Below are 18895 nucleotides of genomic sequence, written 5' to 3' on the forward strand. Positions count from 1 at the left end.
CACTCAGGGAGCGCCTGACATCCCCTGGGACACTTTGAAACACCTTACCAGTTGTGCTAAAGAACTTTTACAAAATACAAACATGCCTGTAACCCCTGAAAACCTGTTTCTCTCTATGCTTGCTATTTACCTTCCACTACAACCACCGAACCATCTTTCTCTCTGTTAATCTTTACAAAAACAAAAAGGAGGACATGAGGAGGGTGGCTGGAGATTAGAAAGCTGCCCTGAGACAAGTCTTTGGTGAGGACTTGGAAATGAGGGGAAGGCTCATTTCAAGGTCAAGTCCTGCAGGGACAGAACGCTGGCCCAGCAAGCACTGATAAGATTGTTTAATGGAAGCTTCTGAACCTTTGAACACTTTCCTGCAGAGCTGCAAGGTTTTAGTCAATCATCCTTCTCTGCTCCTGAGCCTATGCTCTGCTAACTTGCTTACTGAAGAGAGAAACAAATAAATACAATGAGTCTGCAGAGATCTGGGCTCTCAGTCCTAGAGGCGGGAGTCCCCTGTACCCATCTTTTCTCTATGTATGTCTTGTGTGTTTATTCTTGGGTCCTGCATCTCCTCCCTCTCGTGCACAACCATTGCCGGGCTGGACTCAACAAGAGGGCTGTCTCAGCTGTAGGTGGAGTTCTTCGTGATACAAGAGGGGCTACATGCAAAGCCTAACCCCCCTCAGCGCACCAGAGCCAGGAAGAGGCACCCACATGACACCTGGCCTTGAAAAGCAGGGTTTGCCTGCAAAGAAACCAGAGACGCAGGTACCTTCTTAAAGGGCCAACGCACATTTTGTATTTACGTATATACCACTGCACAACACGCCAGCGTTCTGAGGACCCTGCCCTGACTCTCAAACATTCTAGAAGCCAAAGAGAACTCATCTGAACTGTTTGGGATGAGTTATGTGAGTCCAGGGAAGCCTGAGGGGTTTGGGTCCATCTTAGCTTAGAACCAAGATGATCATGAACAGCCTGCAGCTTCCCTGTCCCATTCCCTGGCTCTCCCTCCTGGAGCACCAACATCCTCCCTGAGGGATGTAAACGGGACAGTCCGGAGCAGCAAACGTGCAGCAGCAGAGAAGCACCCTGGTCCTCCTACACCAAGAACAGCCTCTTGTTGGGGAAGCAGCAATGTGGGGACCCTGAGAACACACTCCATCTCCCTCCTGAAGCGGGGAGACAGCTCCCACCTCCTGACACATCTCACACAGCAGTCTCCTGTGTCTGCGACGTCACGGGGAGCTCTCCATGCCTCAGAGTCAGCGATGTCAGCTTACTTAGGATTTCAGGGGAGACTGAGGTGCAGGTGGCCACTGCCCAGCACATGTTATTTACTTTCTTTGGTTTTTTTTTTTTTTGTATTTTTCTGAAGCTGGAAACGGGAGAGACAGTCAGACAGACTCCCACATGCGCCCGACCGGGATCCACCCGGCACGCCCACCAGGGGCGAAGCTCTGCCCACCAGGGGGCGTCGCTCTGCCTCGACCAGAGCCACTCTAGCGCCTGGGGCAGAGGCCAAGGAGCCATCCCCAGCGCCCGGGCCATCTTTGCTCCAATGGAGCCTTGGCTGTGGGAGGGGAAGAGAGAGACAGAGAGGAAGGGGGGGGGGGGGTGGAGAAGTAAATGGGCGCTTCTCCTATGTGCCCTGGCCGGGAATCGAACCCGGGTCCCCCGCACGCCAGGCCGACGCTCTATGGCTGAGCCAACCGGCCAGGGCTCTTTGTTTTTTTTTTAGATAAATTCTCTTTCTTTTTAAAATTGATTTGAAACAGAGAAAGAGACAGAAAGGGAGAGAAAGGGAAGAGAAAGATGAGAAGCACCAACTTGAAGTTGCTGGACTTTAGTTGTTCATTGATTGCTTCTCATACGTGCCTTGACAGGGGGCTCAAGGCTGGCCAGTTAACCCTTGCTTAAACAAGCAACCTTGGGCTCAAGCCAGCAGAGTTTGGGCTTTAAGCCAGTGACCTCAGGATCATGTTGATACCAGGGGTCTCAATACAGCAACCTTGGACTTCAAGCCATGACCTTGCAATCATGTCAATGACCTTGTGCTCAAGGCAGCAACCCCACAATCAAGCTGGCAAGCCCACACTCAAGCCGAAGACCTTGGGGTTTCATACTGGGGACCTCAGTGTCCTGACTGATCCCCACTGTGCCACCACTGGTCGGGCAAGCACATATAATTCTCTTGAAGTCTCCAATAATTATCTTTTCGGGTTAGCTTTGTTTAGCAGTTTCCATAGAGACGTCGTCTCTCTGTCCCTCCGAGCCCCTTCCTGACTCACTTCTGCTTCTTTGTCTCCCTTCTCTCCTCCCCTCCCCTCCCAGATCTTACAAATTTCTGTGTTTCTGCTCTCTCTCCCACATTCCGTCTCCCTTTTTCTTATACAGAACAAGTCAAGCTTCTCCGAGCCTTCCCCTCGCTGACCCAGCCATCAGCCAGCTACAGTCTCTAGGTTTTGGGTCTACATTTTCTTTTTTCTTTTCTTTTATTTATTGATTTTACGGCGGGGGAGGAGGGCAAGAAGTATCGACTCATAGTTGCTTCTCTTTAATTGTCCATTGATTGTTGGTCGTTATGTACCTTGATCGGGTAAGCACAGAGTTTTAAACCTGAGACCTCAGCCTTCCAGGTCAATGCTCTATCCACTGCGCCACCACAGGCCAGGCTGAGTCTACATTTTCTACAGAACGTCTCCATTCTAGTGCTGGGGATGTCAAGGTTAGGAAGATTAAGTCCCCACTCCACAGACTTAGCTTTAGTGTGGGGACACCAACCATACAGATTTTAAAAATGTACAACTAAAGAGAGTGACGATAAATTTGTCACTTTGCCAGACATTTATCTCTAATCTTCACATCAAGTGTATATTCTGCATCTATGGAGATTTATCTTTCATCATCTCGTTAATGTGTATCACACTGACTTGCCGATGTTGAACCATCCTTGTATCCCTGGAACATATCCCACCTTACCCTGGTGTATGATCTTTTTAATGTATTGTTGGATTCAGTGTGCTAATTTTTGTTGAGGGTTTTTATATCTACGATCATCAGGGATATAACTTATCATTTTCTTTCCTGTAGCCTCCTTATATGTTTTGATTTGGAATCAAGTCAATGCTGGCAACAATAGGTTCCTACATATTTTAAAAGCAACATCAAGAGAACAAAACACTTCTTAGAAATAAAAGCTATAACAGAAATAAAAAGTCAACAAAAAGATTAGGAGATAAAGTTGAGGAAATTTTCCCCAAAATAGAGCAAAAAGTCACAAGATAAAAAATATGAGAGAAAAGATAAATTTAGAAGAGCTGTTCATGAAGCCCAACATGTGGATACAGCAAGTTCTCAAAAGAGCGCGCGCGCGCGCACACACACGCACACACGCGCGCGCACACACACGCACACACGCGCGCGCGCACACACACACGGAGAGGAAGTTGTCAAAGCAATTTAAGAAAACCTCGCTTAACCAGACTATGAGTTTTGAGACTTAAAGAGCCCATCTTGAGCCTGAAAAATGGATGAATATGGGCCCCTATAAAACACATTTTTTTTGACATTTCAGAACATGTGGGACAAAGTGAAAATCCAGGAAGAAAAACAAAGGGTATTTACAAGACATCAGATGTTAGAATCATTTGAAAATACCACCACAGTTCAGGAATTTTTTTTCAAAAAAACAGTACTTGAAAGATCTTGTTTTGTGTCAGTACATATATTCAGGCCACATTTGGGAGAGTATGTGCCCACATCTGTTCTGACTTACGTGGCTTCCTCTGCCCGAATGCCCTCTTCATACACCCAGAAACCGCTGCTCTCCTCCTCCTCCATGAAGACCCCACCAGGCACCTATTTGAAGTCCCAGAACACAGTCTAGGTGGGCCCTGGGCAGGTACTTACTAAATATTGAAGACACTGTCATGGTCGTGAACACACTCACCACAGCAAGGCATCACCACACTGGAGCTCAGCTTTGAAAATATCTGTGTTGCTAGTTTTAGTTTCAATTCCACAGTTAACCGCCTGTCTGTTGAGAAAACGGGGGCTGCCACACAGCAAGTCTTATGAACCAGTTACAGAATCTCTAAAGGGCTCGTAAACATCGTGCAGCTTTGCCCAACGGCCTCACAAGACTGAGGAGAGTAGTTCGAGTTGTCGCTGTGGACTCCTCTGGGATAAACAGAAAACAGCACGTGTCCATGGAGACAATACCTGAGAAAGGCCACATGGCTGTTAAAAGTCAAATGGCATGATGGTGGTAAGAGGCTGGACACTGGGCACTTGGGAGGTGCACAGGACATCATGGGTATCAAATCGCCTAATCCCCGGGGCCACTGTGGAGAGCTAGGTCATTGGAATATCCTGTTTAATAAGCGAGGACGCACAAGATTCCTTCAAAGTCTCATTGGGTTAGTTAGCCTCAAGTCCACTGACTCTGAAGTCTTGTGAACTGTCCACGCCACTGCTGCCTTTTGCTGACAACATAAGGGTGGGCCAGAGTAGGTTTACAGTTGTGAGTACACAAAAGTTTATTCTTGTATTATTATTTCTTACTTTCCATTTGGACGACTGGAAAACCTACCTCTGCCCCACCCTGTGCATCAGACATGTGCTAGTTCAAGGAATCAAACCTAAGACACCTGTCTCAGATCTCCCACTTTGCTGATGAGGAGGAATAGTTCCACAGGACTGACATGGCTCAAATTTCCCGAGCCTTAACCCGCAGATCTTTACCTCTGCTACGACCACGATGTACTTAAAAGATTTTGAAGTTAGCGCTGTAAGGGGTTACTTAATAAGCACTTATGCAATGGTGGCCACTGCGATCTCCAATGGAACTGGAATGTCATTTCAACTCAGAAGGCTTGGGTTTGAGCACAAATGCTAATTATTCTTATAACAAGTCAAGAATACGTGGAGTAACCTTAAAAGAATTAGAGTGCATTTTAAATCCAAATGTTTTTTTTTTTATTCATTTTAGAGAGGAGAGGGAGAGACAGAGAGAGAGAGAGAGAGAGAGGAGAGACAGAGAGAGAAGGGGGGAGGAGCTGGAAGCATCAACTCCCATATGTGCCTTGACCAGGTAAGCCCAGGGTTTTGAACTGGCGACCTCAGCACACCCAGGTCAACGCTTTATCCCACTGCGCCACCACAGGTCAGTAAATCCAAATCTCTGAAGTGAGAAAACAGCTGACTAAAAAGTTCGACTCGTCCAGTTAGAAACACGGTGGTGGTCAAGATGGTCACGGCCATCATTGGTGGAAGACAGGACGCAGTGGACACTTTGTTGGGAAGGGCACAAGGCCGGTGGCCTAGGATGCTGTTTAGAGGTAAGAAGAGGGTGGCGGGGGTGGCTTAGTAAGCACAGATGGACCGACACAGAGGATGGCACCCTCCCTCCTCCAGTGGCCAGCAGGACAGAGACCGCTGATTAAATCTGGCGCTCTCTCCTGAAAAGCCCACGGCCCGCCCCAAAACCTTTTATTCTAGGGATAATGAGAACCGACATTAGACCTGGCCTGTGAGATGCTTTGCGTTATTTGGCCAACCTGTATGGCAAATATTAGTTCCCCAAATTAAATACTTCCTGGTGGTACAGGTGACTCCTTTTATCACACTGAGCCCTTGTTTCTATCACACAGGGTTCTCACATTAACCTGCTCTTGTAACTGAAGGAGGGGCCAGCAAACTCTGTCAAGGGCCGGACAGTAAATGTTCTCCCCTCTGAGGGCCGTATGGCCACAGCCACAGAATCCCATTCCACTGTTGTGGTGCAGAATAGCCAAAAATAACAGACACAAACGAGGAAGCCTGTGTGCCAATGGACTTTTATTTAAGGACACCGGGGAATTTGAATTTCATATACTTGACACGTGCCACAGAATAGTCTTCTTTTGATTTTTTTCAACCTTTTAAAAATGTAAAGACTCCCCCTAGTTCACAGGCGTCGGGCCGCAGACCAGTCGGCTCTCCTGGGCGCAGTGTCACCGGGGTCTGGCTGTGCCGCTCCTGTTCACACTCACCCACGCCACTCAAGTACTCCCTTGGCACCGCCTGAGATCCAGCTATGGGGCGAGAACCTCAGGACCCTGAAGGAACACCCACCACGGCTCTCCTCCCGGGTTCTCAGTTCAATACCGCAGCTGTTCCAGGAGAGAACTATCAAATTCTTAGGGAAGCCTTAAAACAGCAGAAATGCATCCTGTCAGTCCTGGAAAGCAGAAACGTGGAGTCAGCAGGGCTGGCTGTGCCCGGAGGCCGCGGAGAATCCGGCCTGTGGCTGTGGCAGCCAGCAGTTCCTGGTTCCTGGGCTTGCGGATAGATCGCTCGACCTCTGCCCCTCCTTCCTCATACACGGAGCTGACGCTGGATTTAGAGCACGCTCTGACCCAGGGTGGGCTTAACCACGGAACTGATCCGTCTGCAAACACCCTTTTCCCAATAAGGTCACATTTTCAGGTTGCGGGTGGGTACACCTCTGGGGGCTCACAATTTAACCCCTGGCAATACTCTCAGAAGGTGCCTAGAAGGATGTGGCTGATATTATCCTGAAGGCTTCATGAAGGAGGTGGCACAAGGTGGTCCTCGAAAGATAAGAGACACTGTTTGTCAGAGGAACATGAGGAAGATGACAGACTCGGGGGCCACCAGACCCGAGTTATGGACATGTGACACTGTGTGCAATATCTAAACAGCCCGTGGCTGAGGCCAGCTGAGGGGGGGAGGGATGGGAACGGAGAGTGGGAGCTGGAGGCTGCAGGCCGGAGAGCTGGCAGGGACTCCACCAGGGTCATGGGCTCCTCGTCTGGCACAAGGACGTCCAGTTTGATGGGAGCCTCCGAGGAGTCTCTTCCCCAGTTAACCCTTTTAGCAGCATCGGAGCTCAGACTGTCTCCTTAAGTCACCAGCAGGCTTGGACTAGGCAACCTTTAAGCAGCGCCTCCCCACCAGCACATCACTGAGATTTCACAGTTAAGGTTTTAGGACCTTATAGTAACACACATGCCGGTCTTCTCCCACGCCTGCGATCCGCCTCAGCGTCTCCTGGCCCTGCTCACACTCCCTCTCCCCCAGGACGCAGGGGTGCTCTTCCCTCCGCCCTCCGCTCCCTGCTGCTACGCTCGCGCTCCCGGGAAGCGCACGCCGTGCAACCACGGGGCTTTCCTGCCACTACATCCACGCGAGAGTGAAGCAAGAACAGAGTCTGGTTCACGACAGCATCGCTGCTCTTCCCGCACTTAGCAATACTTTAAAAGCAATTAAAACTGGATATGCACAGACAATAATAATAAAGAAAAATGCGACTCCGAAGACCCAGAGCTGTCCTCATCGATGGGAAATTATGTCGTGTGTAGATGCATTTCATAAAAACATACACGGGAAGGCTTTAAAAGCCTAAAACCAAAGCTCAGGAAACCAAGCCACATTTAGAAAAATGAAAGCTGATTTTTATTTTACCAACAGCCATTCTTTAAACATGAACATGCATACGTAATACTCTACGCACACATCACAGTTTTTAACGTTAGTTAATAAATGTTAAACACACAACATACATCCTTACAAAAAAAGTCAAAATGCAAACTTAAAACTTTAAACAAAAGTCTGACTAATTTAAAAAAAGTCTGTGTTGGGTACCATTTGTACAACACAGTTAATTTAAACATTTTCATGTGGCTGCACAGGAAAAAGGCGGCAGTAGAAAATAAAGTCACCGAGGGTTTTTAAATAGCAGAATAGGCAATGTTGCCATGCAGGAGAAGCAATATTAAATATTAGTTTTCAAAAAAAATCCACATTTAAAAATATTTAGTTCAAGTCACAGAATTGTTCTCAGTAGAGACCCCAATGCAATGCATGATTAGCTGCCTTAGGTGGCCGGTGGGAGAGGCTGTGTCCCTCCAGGGTGGAACTTCACTGATTTTGGCACAGAAAAGAAGTCTTCAGAACAAGAACATGATTAAAAAAGAAGGAAGAGGAACAGAGGAAAGAAATAAAAAGCCAGAGTAAATGAGAGTAATTGCAATCACTAAAAAACTGTGCATTCCCAGTCACTGCAGAGTCCTGTTCCGCTGACAGCAGGTGCTCGGCCGGGAAGTGTTATTGCAGCATGGATTTAATTTGCTTGGAGGTAGTCTCATCATTCAAATGTTTTGTTGTGTACCTAAACGTGAAAAAACACCAGTTTGAGGAAATGAAACAGCAAACACGATCTCATCAGGCTCTATGATCATGACAAGCTGAGCGCTGGCAAGATACTCCCCCCTCAGACACGGGCCGTCCCAGCCCAGCACTCGGCCTGCTCGGCTCCCACGGCCTTAACCTCCATTCTTGCTAGGTTCGTTCAAATCGATTTAAAAACTGAAGAACTATCTGGACTCAAATAAATGCTTACAGAGGTGAAGAGACGAATATATGCTGATAAACTCTCTAAAATTTTACTTCAACTCTCTACAATTTCACTTCCAAATTGTTCTCCTATCACCGGACAGACAACAAAGTGCCCCACACATAACAGGTGCTCAATTAGCACTTGCACATTAGAAAGATAAGAAGGGAAGCACCCAGCTGAAAGAAAAATCCATAAAGGAGTATTTACACTAAGTGATAGGCGATGTAGCATCTGTTTTATTTCCCAGGGCCATATAAAGCATTATAGAACTTACACATAATCCTATGGCACCAGGAAATAAGAATTCTCCCTTTCCCTTATCCCAGTGGTCGGCAAACTGCAGCTCACAAGCCACATGCGGCTGTTTGGCCCCTTGAGTGTGGCTCTTCCACAAAATACCACGTGCAGGCGCTACCTCGATAAGGAATGTACCTACCTATATAGTTTAAGTTTAAAACATTTGGCTCTCAAAAGAAACTTCAATTGTTGTACTGTTGATATTTGGCTCTGGTGATGAATGAGTTTGCCGACTACTGCCTTATCCAACCTGATAGTGGAAACAGCCAAGTAATGTACACAACAAAATTTCTGCTGCACAGCAGTTGAAAATATACTACTCAGCATGTACTGCGACACTCCAAGAGTTGTGAGTGCCTTCTCCCCAGACCCAGGCTCACTCTGGCTGAGGGTGCGATCATGAGCTCCCAGCATCCTCAGCGCCGACAGAGACCGACCGTGGACAGACCAGCCCAGAGGGGTGTTGCATCACCACACTGTTTTATCAAGAAAAGGCCATAACATCTAGAGTACACGACAATAACGTGTGAACGTGCACGGTATTTCTTCACTCTGTGCACAAACTCTTTTTCCAAGTGCATAGGGCTTTGCTACTGAAGAGAAGCAACTTTTACCTGTACTCTTTTTAAAAAATATTTATTAATTTTTTTTAGAGAGAGAGGAGAAAGAAACACTGACTTGTTGTTTCACTGATTTATGTACTTGTGGTTGATTCTTGTATGTGTCCTACTGGGACTCGAACCCACAACCCTGAGGATCAGGACAAGGCTCCAACCAGCTGAGCTACCCGAACAGGGCTCCCTTTACTCCTGAACCTAACGAAGAAGGCAATTATCTAGCCCTGAACTGTGACTCCCAGTCCAGCTTTCTTTCTCTTGTATGAGCAGAGGCATCTGGTTCTATTTCTCCACCCATAAAATGCGGACATGACATGTCATTTTCTCTTAACCACTGTAAGCTGAAGGAACTATATAATTACTACAGAAAAGCATTCAAAATAAGGAACATACCTCTCTGTGTATAATTATTCTCCCTTTAAATGTTTTTGGTTATTTATTGATACTACTGGCTCTAAAAAAAACTATCTGAGGAAGCAGGAGTGAGCATATCTAATACATTAATTAGTTATTTCCTGAAAAAGAAAATGATTCAACAAAAATGTGTTGCACTGTGTGCAGGTGTAAAGACGAGCATGGGCACAGCATTTCCGGGTGGACGAAGCCCTTTCTTCATCTCGGCTCCGAGAAGCGAGAAGCGAGAAGCGCAGTGGGGCCAGGCTGACGTGCTGGGAGCGCTCCTCCCCAAAGAACCACGTCGTCTACATCTGCTGAGGGCTCTGTTCCCGAAACAAAGACCTCATGAAGAGGCTCCCTGGAGGTGGTGGCCTGGGGATCTATCTGCATGCTCCTACCCACCAGGTGATTCCAAAGCACGCTAACGTTCAGTCACGCCGCTGACCTAAGGCCCAACGACACAGCACGCTGCATAGTTCCGACACTGAGTAGTAGGTAACCCTCTAGTCTCTCAAGACCTGAAGGTATTTATACAATGAAGACACCCAACACCTACCCTGCAGAGCCATGGGAAAGATGAAATAGTCATAAATACAAAACTGCAGTATAAAGTCAGTGATGTAACAACAGCAATACACCAACCACTACACAGAACAACCTTACAAACCTGTGTGTGGGAAAAGTAAAGAAAACTGAAGACACGCTCACTGAGAGAAAAGTTCTCTTCTCCACTCCCCATTAACCTACTTGGAAAGAAAGAGGCCGCTGCTCCGGCCGCCGCGGTGCCCTGGTGCCCTGCTGCCCTGCTCACCCCTCCCTCACACAGACAACCAGCCGGTGCTCCGGCCCGGCTGCACCTTGCCCCCGGCCACTGGCCACTGCCGCCCCCCCCCCCCCGCCTCTGCCTGCCTTCGCCCTGACTCTCAAGTCCAAGAGACTGAGCTAACTTTAAATGCTGAAAAGTACAAGTAAACTGCGTTATAAAATGACTGTTTGAAGCACAATCCCTTCGAGGTACAGAAATAATACCCAATCCTCTGAGCCTTCATGAACTCTTACTGGTTAAAAAGGGGGTGCCTGGTGCTGGCTCAGGAGTCTCCCCCGTCACAAAGAAAGCACTCGGGGGACAAACCTGGCCACCTGGGACACAGAGAGTCTTCAGGAAGGGATCAAGTGGGAGACACTTTTTGCACAAAACTGCAAATATTGGTAAAATCAATGAAAAACCTCCAGAGGAAAAAATTCCCAAAACTAAAGGTTTTGATAAGCATATGGTTGAAACAGCTCGACATTTTAAGGGCTTTTTCTTGTTACAGTATGTCCCTAGGTTGTTCAGATCTTCATTTAGAATGGACCTCTTTGACTCAGATAGTTGCTGCGCAAACAGCTTCCCAATCTTAATAAAATTACTTGATGGCGACACTCCGCTAAATGACACAGCCTAGACTTTGCTTTGTAACGTACCAGGAGTGACTGAAGACTGTCCACAAACCGTGTGGGGCACATGCGGAGCAAAACCCGCTTTATTCTGTCTGGGAACCAGAGGGCACCGTCATGGAAAGCACGGATGTTTGTGGCCTCAAACAGTCACCACAGAGATATTTTTATGTTCATGTAATATTTGTGTTTAAACACAAAAAAAATCAAGTAACGAGACAATCATCTTTAATGTCAGGAAAATTCTGCAAGACAGAGATTAGATCAGCCACACCGTGACAATGTGCCAGGGTCTTCATTTAACTATTCCAGCCACCGGTGCTGACCGCAGGCGCTGGAGGAGGCGGTCAGCAGAGCCCCCTGGCTTTGGGCTTCCAGCCTCCAGGACTGTGAAAGAATACATTCCTATTGTTTCAAGCCAAAAAAAAAAAAAAAGAGAGAGAAAATGCCCAGCATCCTTAGGATCTTCCATATCTAAAACAAGTAAGTCTAAGGTGAAAAGATAAGTATTTTATACAAAAAAAAGTATTTTTTTTTCTTTTTTGTATTTTTCTGAAGCTGGAAATGGGGAGAGACAGACAGACTCCCGCATGCGCCCGACCGGGATCCACCCGGCACGCCCACCAGGGGTGACGCTCTGCCCACCAGGGGGCGATGCTCTGCCCCTCCGGGGCGTCACTCTGCCGTGACCAGAGCCACTCTAGCGCCTGGGGCAGAGGCCAAGGAGCCATCCCCAGCGCCCGGGCCATCTTTGCTCCAATGGAGCCTTGGCTGCGGGAGGGGAAGAGAGAGACAGAGAGGAAGGAGGGGTGGGGGTGGAGAAGCAAATGGGCACTTCTCCTATGTGCCCTGGCCGGGAATCGAACCCAGGTCCCCCGCACGCCAGGCCGACACTCTACCGCTGAGCCAACCGGCCAGGGCCCAAAAAAAAGTAACTATTATATAGAGCTGTGACAATATACAAATGTAAAGAAAAAACTCTGGAAGGATATTTACCAAAATGTTAACAGTGGTTAAACACTGAGATCTCACAATTTCTTTTTCTTTAATTTCATGTTTTCTGGACTTCATTTACAACTAGCACTGTAAGCAAGCAACCTCTGCCTTGAGAGGAACAGAGGTGAAAGCCAAATACTTTAGCAAAGGAACAAAGCTGCTATTCTCATTACACACACACACACACACAAACATACACACACACTTCATTATAAAAACACAGTAACCAGTATTTCAAGCAAATTACCAATAAGCAGAATGAGATCTTTACATTTCTGACGGCACACGTGCATTCACAGCCTTTGATGCTATTCACTCTGAAGCACTTCCTTACGTGTTTTTCTAATCTGTACGTTCACGTACATATACGCACCTGAGAGCATTGAGAAGACCTTCTACACTATTAGGAGGCTGGTCCTTAAGAACTTTGATACAACCTTTCATCTAAGAAGAAAAGGAAACAGAAAAGGTGAAACATCTATTTTCCCATCTATCATTCACTCTTGCAATAATAATACTTAAACAAGCACCACAACTACAGAATTCCTAAGCAATCACACACTGATAATGTAATTATTCTTAAAACAGGAAAAGAAAATCTACCCAAGTATTATTATTTTCAGTTTATCAGTCAGACTGAAGCACCACCCATACCAATGAGAAAAGTCAGGGTCAGCTGAGGGAAGACCCCCCCTTGCAAGGGTGTGCTGAGCAGCCTTTTAAAGGATAAAACAGACACACTGGCAAGGAAAAGGGGAGTTCTCCAGATGGGCGGCCGCCACGCCAGAGGTAATAAAGTACACCACATGAAAGGGCTATGAAGAATCTTGCAGAACTGACATAACCCCTACGGGGAGTTCACAGACGGCCTTGAACGCTGGGAGAAGCCACCTGATGGGGATGGCGGTAGGGACTTGTAACAGGCTGTGAAGAAAGGGAACAAGTCAATGAGGATGGCATAAGGAAGAGGACCTGACTACTGTGGAAAAGCCAGCAGGGCGGAAAGCCACAGGCTCTGGAAGCCATGAAGACGTGGGTTCAAATCCCCCTCCCCCGCTCACCAGCATGATGTTACTTAATTGCCTGAAACTTCAGACTCCCCTCTAGCCCAGGGGAGAGAACACCTACACCTGAGCGCTGTCTCTGCAGTTAAGTGGGGAGGAGATGCAGAATTCCTGCGCCTCATCTCTCTTTCCGCACGACGGACACTAATGAAGGCCGTCAGTAAGAGAGGAACTGCCCAGCGCCTGCCCAGCTGCGGAAGGGAAACTGGGAGACGCGTCTCACCGAACACTGGTTTTAGTTCTGATGACCCAGACGGGAAAGGGTGAGGACAGACACTGCAAGACACTGGCCAGAGCCACAAACTGTGATGAGCGGAGGAGGCGGGGAACCGTGCAGCCTTCGACTTCTCACTGGAGCACCTTGGCTGACGTTTCACAGTCCGGGCGGGCCAAACACAGGCTTACAGGTGGCCATATGGAAAAGCATTCAGTAGTTCATACATAATAATACAAGAATTAACTCTGTTTCACATACTCACAACTATAAACCTACTTTTGCCACACCCCATACATCTGGAAATCAATCTTTTGCTTGAAATGGCTTTTGGTCATAGAAATGAAAATATACAATAAAAAGTGTTTTTCTTATGTCTGATTACTCATATTGCAAATGACCGCTGGTGAGTGGGAGGTCCCCCTACACCAGTCTAGCCACCTGTACACAGGCTGTGAGAAACGCTCTCGGGCAGAGGAGGCCGAGCCCAGCGCCCACAGACGCTGACCCTGAGCTCCGGGACAGTGCGTCTGCCAGCTCCCGCAGTGAAAGCCTATGACGGTCAGTTGTGGAACCTGAAGGGGATAATATAAAACAATGTCACTTACATCAATTTTTGAGGTTTTGGCAAATGCTCCCACTGGATGTACATGGTCATAGAGTATTATGACGCCCACCATCACCCTCAAGCAGAATGACACTGTCTCCTCATTTGTAAACCTGCTTCTGTATTCCCTGGAGGACAGAAAACATATGAATAGGTAAGAAACATCACAAATGAATAAGCTGGGCCCTGGCTGGTGGCTCAGTGGTAGAGCATCAGCCCAGCATGTGGAAGTCCCGGGTTCAATTCTCGGTGAGGGCACACAGGAGAAGCGCCCATCTGCTTCTCCACCCCTCCCCTTCCCCTTCTCTCTATTTCTCTCTTCCTCTCACACAGCCATGGCTTGAGGGGTTTGAGAGAGTTGCCCCAGGCACTGAGGATGGCTCCATGGCTTCACCTCAGGTGCTAAAAATAGCTCAGTTGCAAAGCAACAGAGCAGCAGCCCCAGAAGGGCAGAGCAACGCCTCATAGAGGGCTTGCTGGGTGGATCCCGGTCAGGGTGCATGCAGGTGTCTATCTCTCTGCCTCCTTGCCTCTCACTTAACAAAAAAAAATTTTTTTTTAATGAATGAGCTGATTCAACTCTCAAGTTGATGTTGGAAGATGTAACTGCTAACCTCTAAAAGGGATGCTAACATGAAGCCCACTTCTTCCATGCACTGGGATTCCCAGACATGGGGCGTGAGGACCAGTAAGCACTTATGTTTCATGGTCTCTACGTGCACCTTAATAAGTTTCCCATTCTGCTGGCAGAGAGCAGACAATTTTAGAGAAATCCAAAGTAGCCCGAAGTAAAAGTTTGGGAATAGGTACTTAGTAAAGGCCACTATCACTAAAATGATGAAAAAAGTCACTATCTTAATACAGCCAGTATGCCTGCCATTTAGGGGTTTACTTGCTCTGAACAGATTACTGCATTCCTGGATTTTAATTTTCTAAAATTCGATATTATTCTCTCATTTGGGGAAAAGAAGAGTTTTGTATATACAGAAGGCTGCATGGTATAGCAGAAAGCGTCCAGACCCAGGATGAAGACATCCGGGCACATGTGTGGGGTGGGTCGCTGGGCACCGGCCCCTTCACTTCCCAGGCCTCACTCTCACAAGGCTTTCCAATTAGACAGAGTACATACTAATGCTTCGGAAAATCAAAAGCTCCACAGAAATGAGTTATCTACAGAAACCAGTTATCACTCAGGAACCCAGGATGGATTCTTTCTGCCTGGGATGGGCAAACCCAGCTGGACAACACTGGCACATGCCACGAAGGGCTGAGAGAGCCGGGAAACCCAGAACGGCATCCGGACAAGTGCTCAGAAAACGCAACCTGAGCACCAACACGGAGAGAGAGGGACCAGCAGAGGAAGGTGGGGTTCTCTGCTGAACGGGGAGATAGAATGTTCATGAAAAGCAAAACCAGAGAGCTTTACATCTCTCCCCGCCCGCTTGCCCCGCAAGAGCCTGAGTTAGTCCGACGGGTCGGAGGCACCTGACATCCACTGGACTGCACACTGACGCAGGAGTGCCTTTAAGCGGCCAAGTTATTTTAATTCTGTTCACATATTAACGTTGGTCAGCTGGGAGACAGCTAATTTCCACCTTCCACATGTGCCCCCTGCTCTCTGGACAACCCCCTCCAGAGGACGCCGGGACACTCACGGCGTCTCCAGCATGACTCGGCACACGCTGGCCATGGTGCTCAGGCAGTCTGTGGTGTTTTCTATCGGCAAATTCTTGTTCTGTAAAGGGCACAGAGAACAAGAAGGGTAAAAGTGACAAACAGCAGGTAAGGAAATTTTAAACCCAGCATACCATGAAAAATTAGCAACTTTGAAATTGGTTCCCACTCTAAGTTTTGTAAAAACTGCCCTGGATTCTAGGTGCGGGTCTGAGCGCTGGGCCACAGCCACAGCCAGACAGCCAAGACGCCTCTCCTGCGAGGCGCTGGCACACGGGCAGGCTCGCGGGCAGGCTCACGGGCCACGCGGCAGGTGGACGTCAGCCCGACGGCGCGGGTGTCACTGGAAAGAGTCCAAGCAGGGAGGGAAGGGAGTGTGGTTTGTGTTAAGAAGCTTACTGGCCTGTTCCCAGAGAAAGGACTAGCGGGGCAGGAGTGAAAGAACAGTCAGAACGTGAACGCCATAACCCAGGGGAGAGGGTGCCGCACTCATCTGGAAAGGGAGCGAGAGAGGAGGCCCGTTCTCAGTCAGCGTATATGAGAGAGAGAGAGCCAAGAAGACTGCTGGCGGGGTGGGGGGGGCAAGACCAGGAATTCAGGACAACCGGCGTGAGGCACTGCTGTGCAGGCAGCCCTCGGAGACGCTGCAGGGCGGGCCAGGCAGCCGCAGCAAGGCGAGGCCTCCTCTTTGGGTTGGCGGACGGTCTTGCCTCCAGCTTGTAAAAAGTGCACCACTGGGAAGCGCAGTCAAGTGAAGCCTGACACACGAGGGGTACCTGTCCGGTGGTACTATTCCCTGAGGCAGGCGGGACTGCAGAGGGGCAGGGTTGGGGGGGAAATCGACACTGGTCTGGTCACCACACTGTTAAGGGGTGGACTGTACACCCAGAGAGAGACTGCAAACAGGCGGGCACACGTGGGCCTCCCAGAAGGGGACACACTCAGTGCACACACCTGGGGGTCTAGCAGCTTAGAGACGGTGGTTCATTTTAAGGTCACGGGCTCCTGCGAGCACCAGTCTGCAGACAGGCGGAGAGCAGCAATGCAAACAGCTCCCTCGGCCACTCTTACCTCTGATACAAACTTCGTTGTGGCATCGCTCAAGGTTTTCAGCATGGGCGTCGCCTCGGCATAGAACAGAGACATTCGGTTTGCCAGTTCGTTGTTTACCTCGTTCTCTCCCTCTGCCTGTGTGGAGAATAAGAGCGCGTGGTATCAGTTCATCAATTAGAAAATATGAATTAGGCCGACTGCCTGTTCTCACTAATGCTTGCTAAATTAATGTAATAAATACTCTTAAATTATAAGATAGAACCTCAAGTAATCGTCACAAATAGAAAGACTATAAAATATACTAAGCAATTTATTTTTAAAAAGATAACTTCTTTAAAAATATAGGGTGGGTGGGGCAAAAGTAGGTTTATAGTTCTGAGTACATAAAACAGAGTTTATTCTTGTATTATTATTAATTATTGTATTTTTTTATATGAACAATTAAAACTGCTTCTGCCCACCCTCTATTTTAAACGACATTAAGCGATGAAATAAAACGTAACGGCGTGCCTTCTGTGTACAGGGAGGACTCTAAAGCTACTAAAGAAGACAGAAGGACGACGGTGACCTTGCACCCTGCCCCCACCAGGAGCACACAGCACCCACAATAACATGTGAAGAGGGGACCATGGCAGATGGAGCTGAGAAAAACGAAGCAGACCAGGAGCAATGAGAACAGACTCGGGAAGTTAGGCTTCCGCAGCGATGAGGGGCAGGGCCCCCGGTCAGTGGAGGGGACGAGCACGCTTTCTAATGGCTTGGAAGAGTGAGTCCATGTAACTCAATGCAGTCAGTGTAATAAGGGGCAGCAACTCGCGACAGACAAGGCTGGGCAGATGTGGGGGTCAGACTGCAGAGGGCCTTAAACGCTGCCTCAGACCTTCTGTCTGTGGTGGAGAAACAATTCAAGTGTTAGGGAAAATGACAACGAAGTCAACTTTCTAAAGAAAATTAACTGATGATGGGCAGATTGTACCAAAAAGACAGACTATCGGTCACAAAATGAGTTCCACTGCTATAGGACAATCACCAGAGAGAGAACGGGACAGAGGTAACAACGGATAAGGCAGGGAAGAGGCCTGAGACCCTACATGTGACAAGGACTGGATTTTATAATTACTGACTGTGAAAGGCGGTACACGGTGACTTTGATGTGCTGGGCCCTGAGTGATGGAAGGATGACAGACTTAAGGAATTGAGTTTTGCTTTTATTTTATTTTATTTTACGTGGTGGGTATGAAGTAGACCAATGATAAGGTCGGTCTTGGCAGGAATTAAGACCACATAGAATCCAGCCGAGGCAGGAACTAGACCACACAGAATCCAGCCGAGGCAGGAATTAGACCACACAGAATCCAGCCGAGGCAGGAACTAGACCACACAGAATCCAGCCGAGGCAGGAACTAGACCACGCAGAATCCAGCCGAGGCAGGAACTAGACCACACAGAATCCAGCCGAAGCAGGAACTAGACCACATAGAATCCAGCCGAGGCAGGAACTAGACCACGCAGAATCCAGCCGTGGCAGGAACTAGACCACGCAGAATCCAGCCGAGGCAGGAACTAGACCACACAGAATCCAGCCGAGGCAGGAATTAGACCACACAGAATCCAGCCGAGGCAGGAACTAGACCACACAGAATCCAGCCGAGGCAGGAACTAGACCACATAGAACCCAGCCGAGGCAGGAACTAGACCACACAGAATCCAGCCGAGGCAGGAACTAGACCACATAGAACCCAGCCGAGGCAGGAACTAGACCACGCAGAATCCAGCCGAGGCAGGAATTAGACCACGCAGAATCCAGCCGAGGCAGGAATTAGACCACACAGAATCCAGCCGAGGCAGGAATTAGACCACACAGAATCCAGCCGAGGCAGGAATTAGACCCCATAGAATCCAGCCGAGGCAGGAATTAAGACCACACAGAATCCAGCCGAGGCAGGAACTAGACCACGCAGAATCCAGCCGAGGCAGGAACTAGACCACACAGAATCCAGCCGAGGCAAGAATTAAGACCACATAGAATCCAGCCGAGGCAGAAATTAGACCACACAGAATCCAGCCGAGGCAGGAATTAGACCACACAGAATCCAGCCGAGGCAGGAATTAGACCACGCAGAATCCAGCCGAGGCAGGAAT

The 18895-nt window shown here is 48.3% G+C and overlaps 2 protein-coding genes across 23 annotated transcripts in view; both read right to left on the reverse strand.

The window, feature by feature from the left end:
- LOC136401375 (gasdermin-C-like) overlaps positions 1 to 3779 on the reverse strand; it is a 46258-nt gene extending 42479 nt beyond the window's left edge. Inside the window, exon 1 of the mRNA XM_066379509.1 lies at positions 3773 to 3779. The gene's annotated coding sequence lies outside the window, so the exon portion shown is untranslated. The remainder of the gene's footprint in view (positions 1 to 3772) is intronic.
- Positions 3780 to 5817: 2038 nt separating this feature from the next.
- The window catches only part of CYRIB (CYFIP related Rac1 interactor B), a 151718-nt gene continuing 138640 nt past the window's right edge, over positions 5818 to 18895 (reverse strand). For all 22 annotated transcript variants that reach the window (XM_066379525.1, XM_066379523.1, XM_066379520.1 and 19 more), the window contains 5 exons: positions 16772 to 16888; positions 15682 to 15761; positions 14028 to 14154; positions 12515 to 12585; positions 5818 to 8170 (listed from right to left, as the gene is read on the reverse strand). In XM_066379525.1, the coding sequence (XP_066235622.1) occupies positions 8107 to 8170; positions 12515 to 12585; positions 14028 to 14154; positions 15682 to 15761; positions 16772 to 16888 (459 nt within the window). In that variant the 3' untranslated portion in view covers positions 5818 to 8106. The remainder of the gene's footprint in view (positions 8171 to 12514; positions 12586 to 14027; positions 14155 to 15681; positions 15762 to 16771; positions 16889 to 18895) is intronic.

Source organism: Saccopteryx leptura, chromosome 3 (assembly GCF_036850995.1).
Source record: "Saccopteryx leptura isolate mSacLep1 chromosome 3, mSacLep1_pri_phased_curated, whole genome shotgun sequence".
Taxonomy (NCBI): domain Eukaryota; kingdom Metazoa; phylum Chordata; class Mammalia; order Chiroptera; family Emballonuridae; genus Saccopteryx; species Saccopteryx leptura.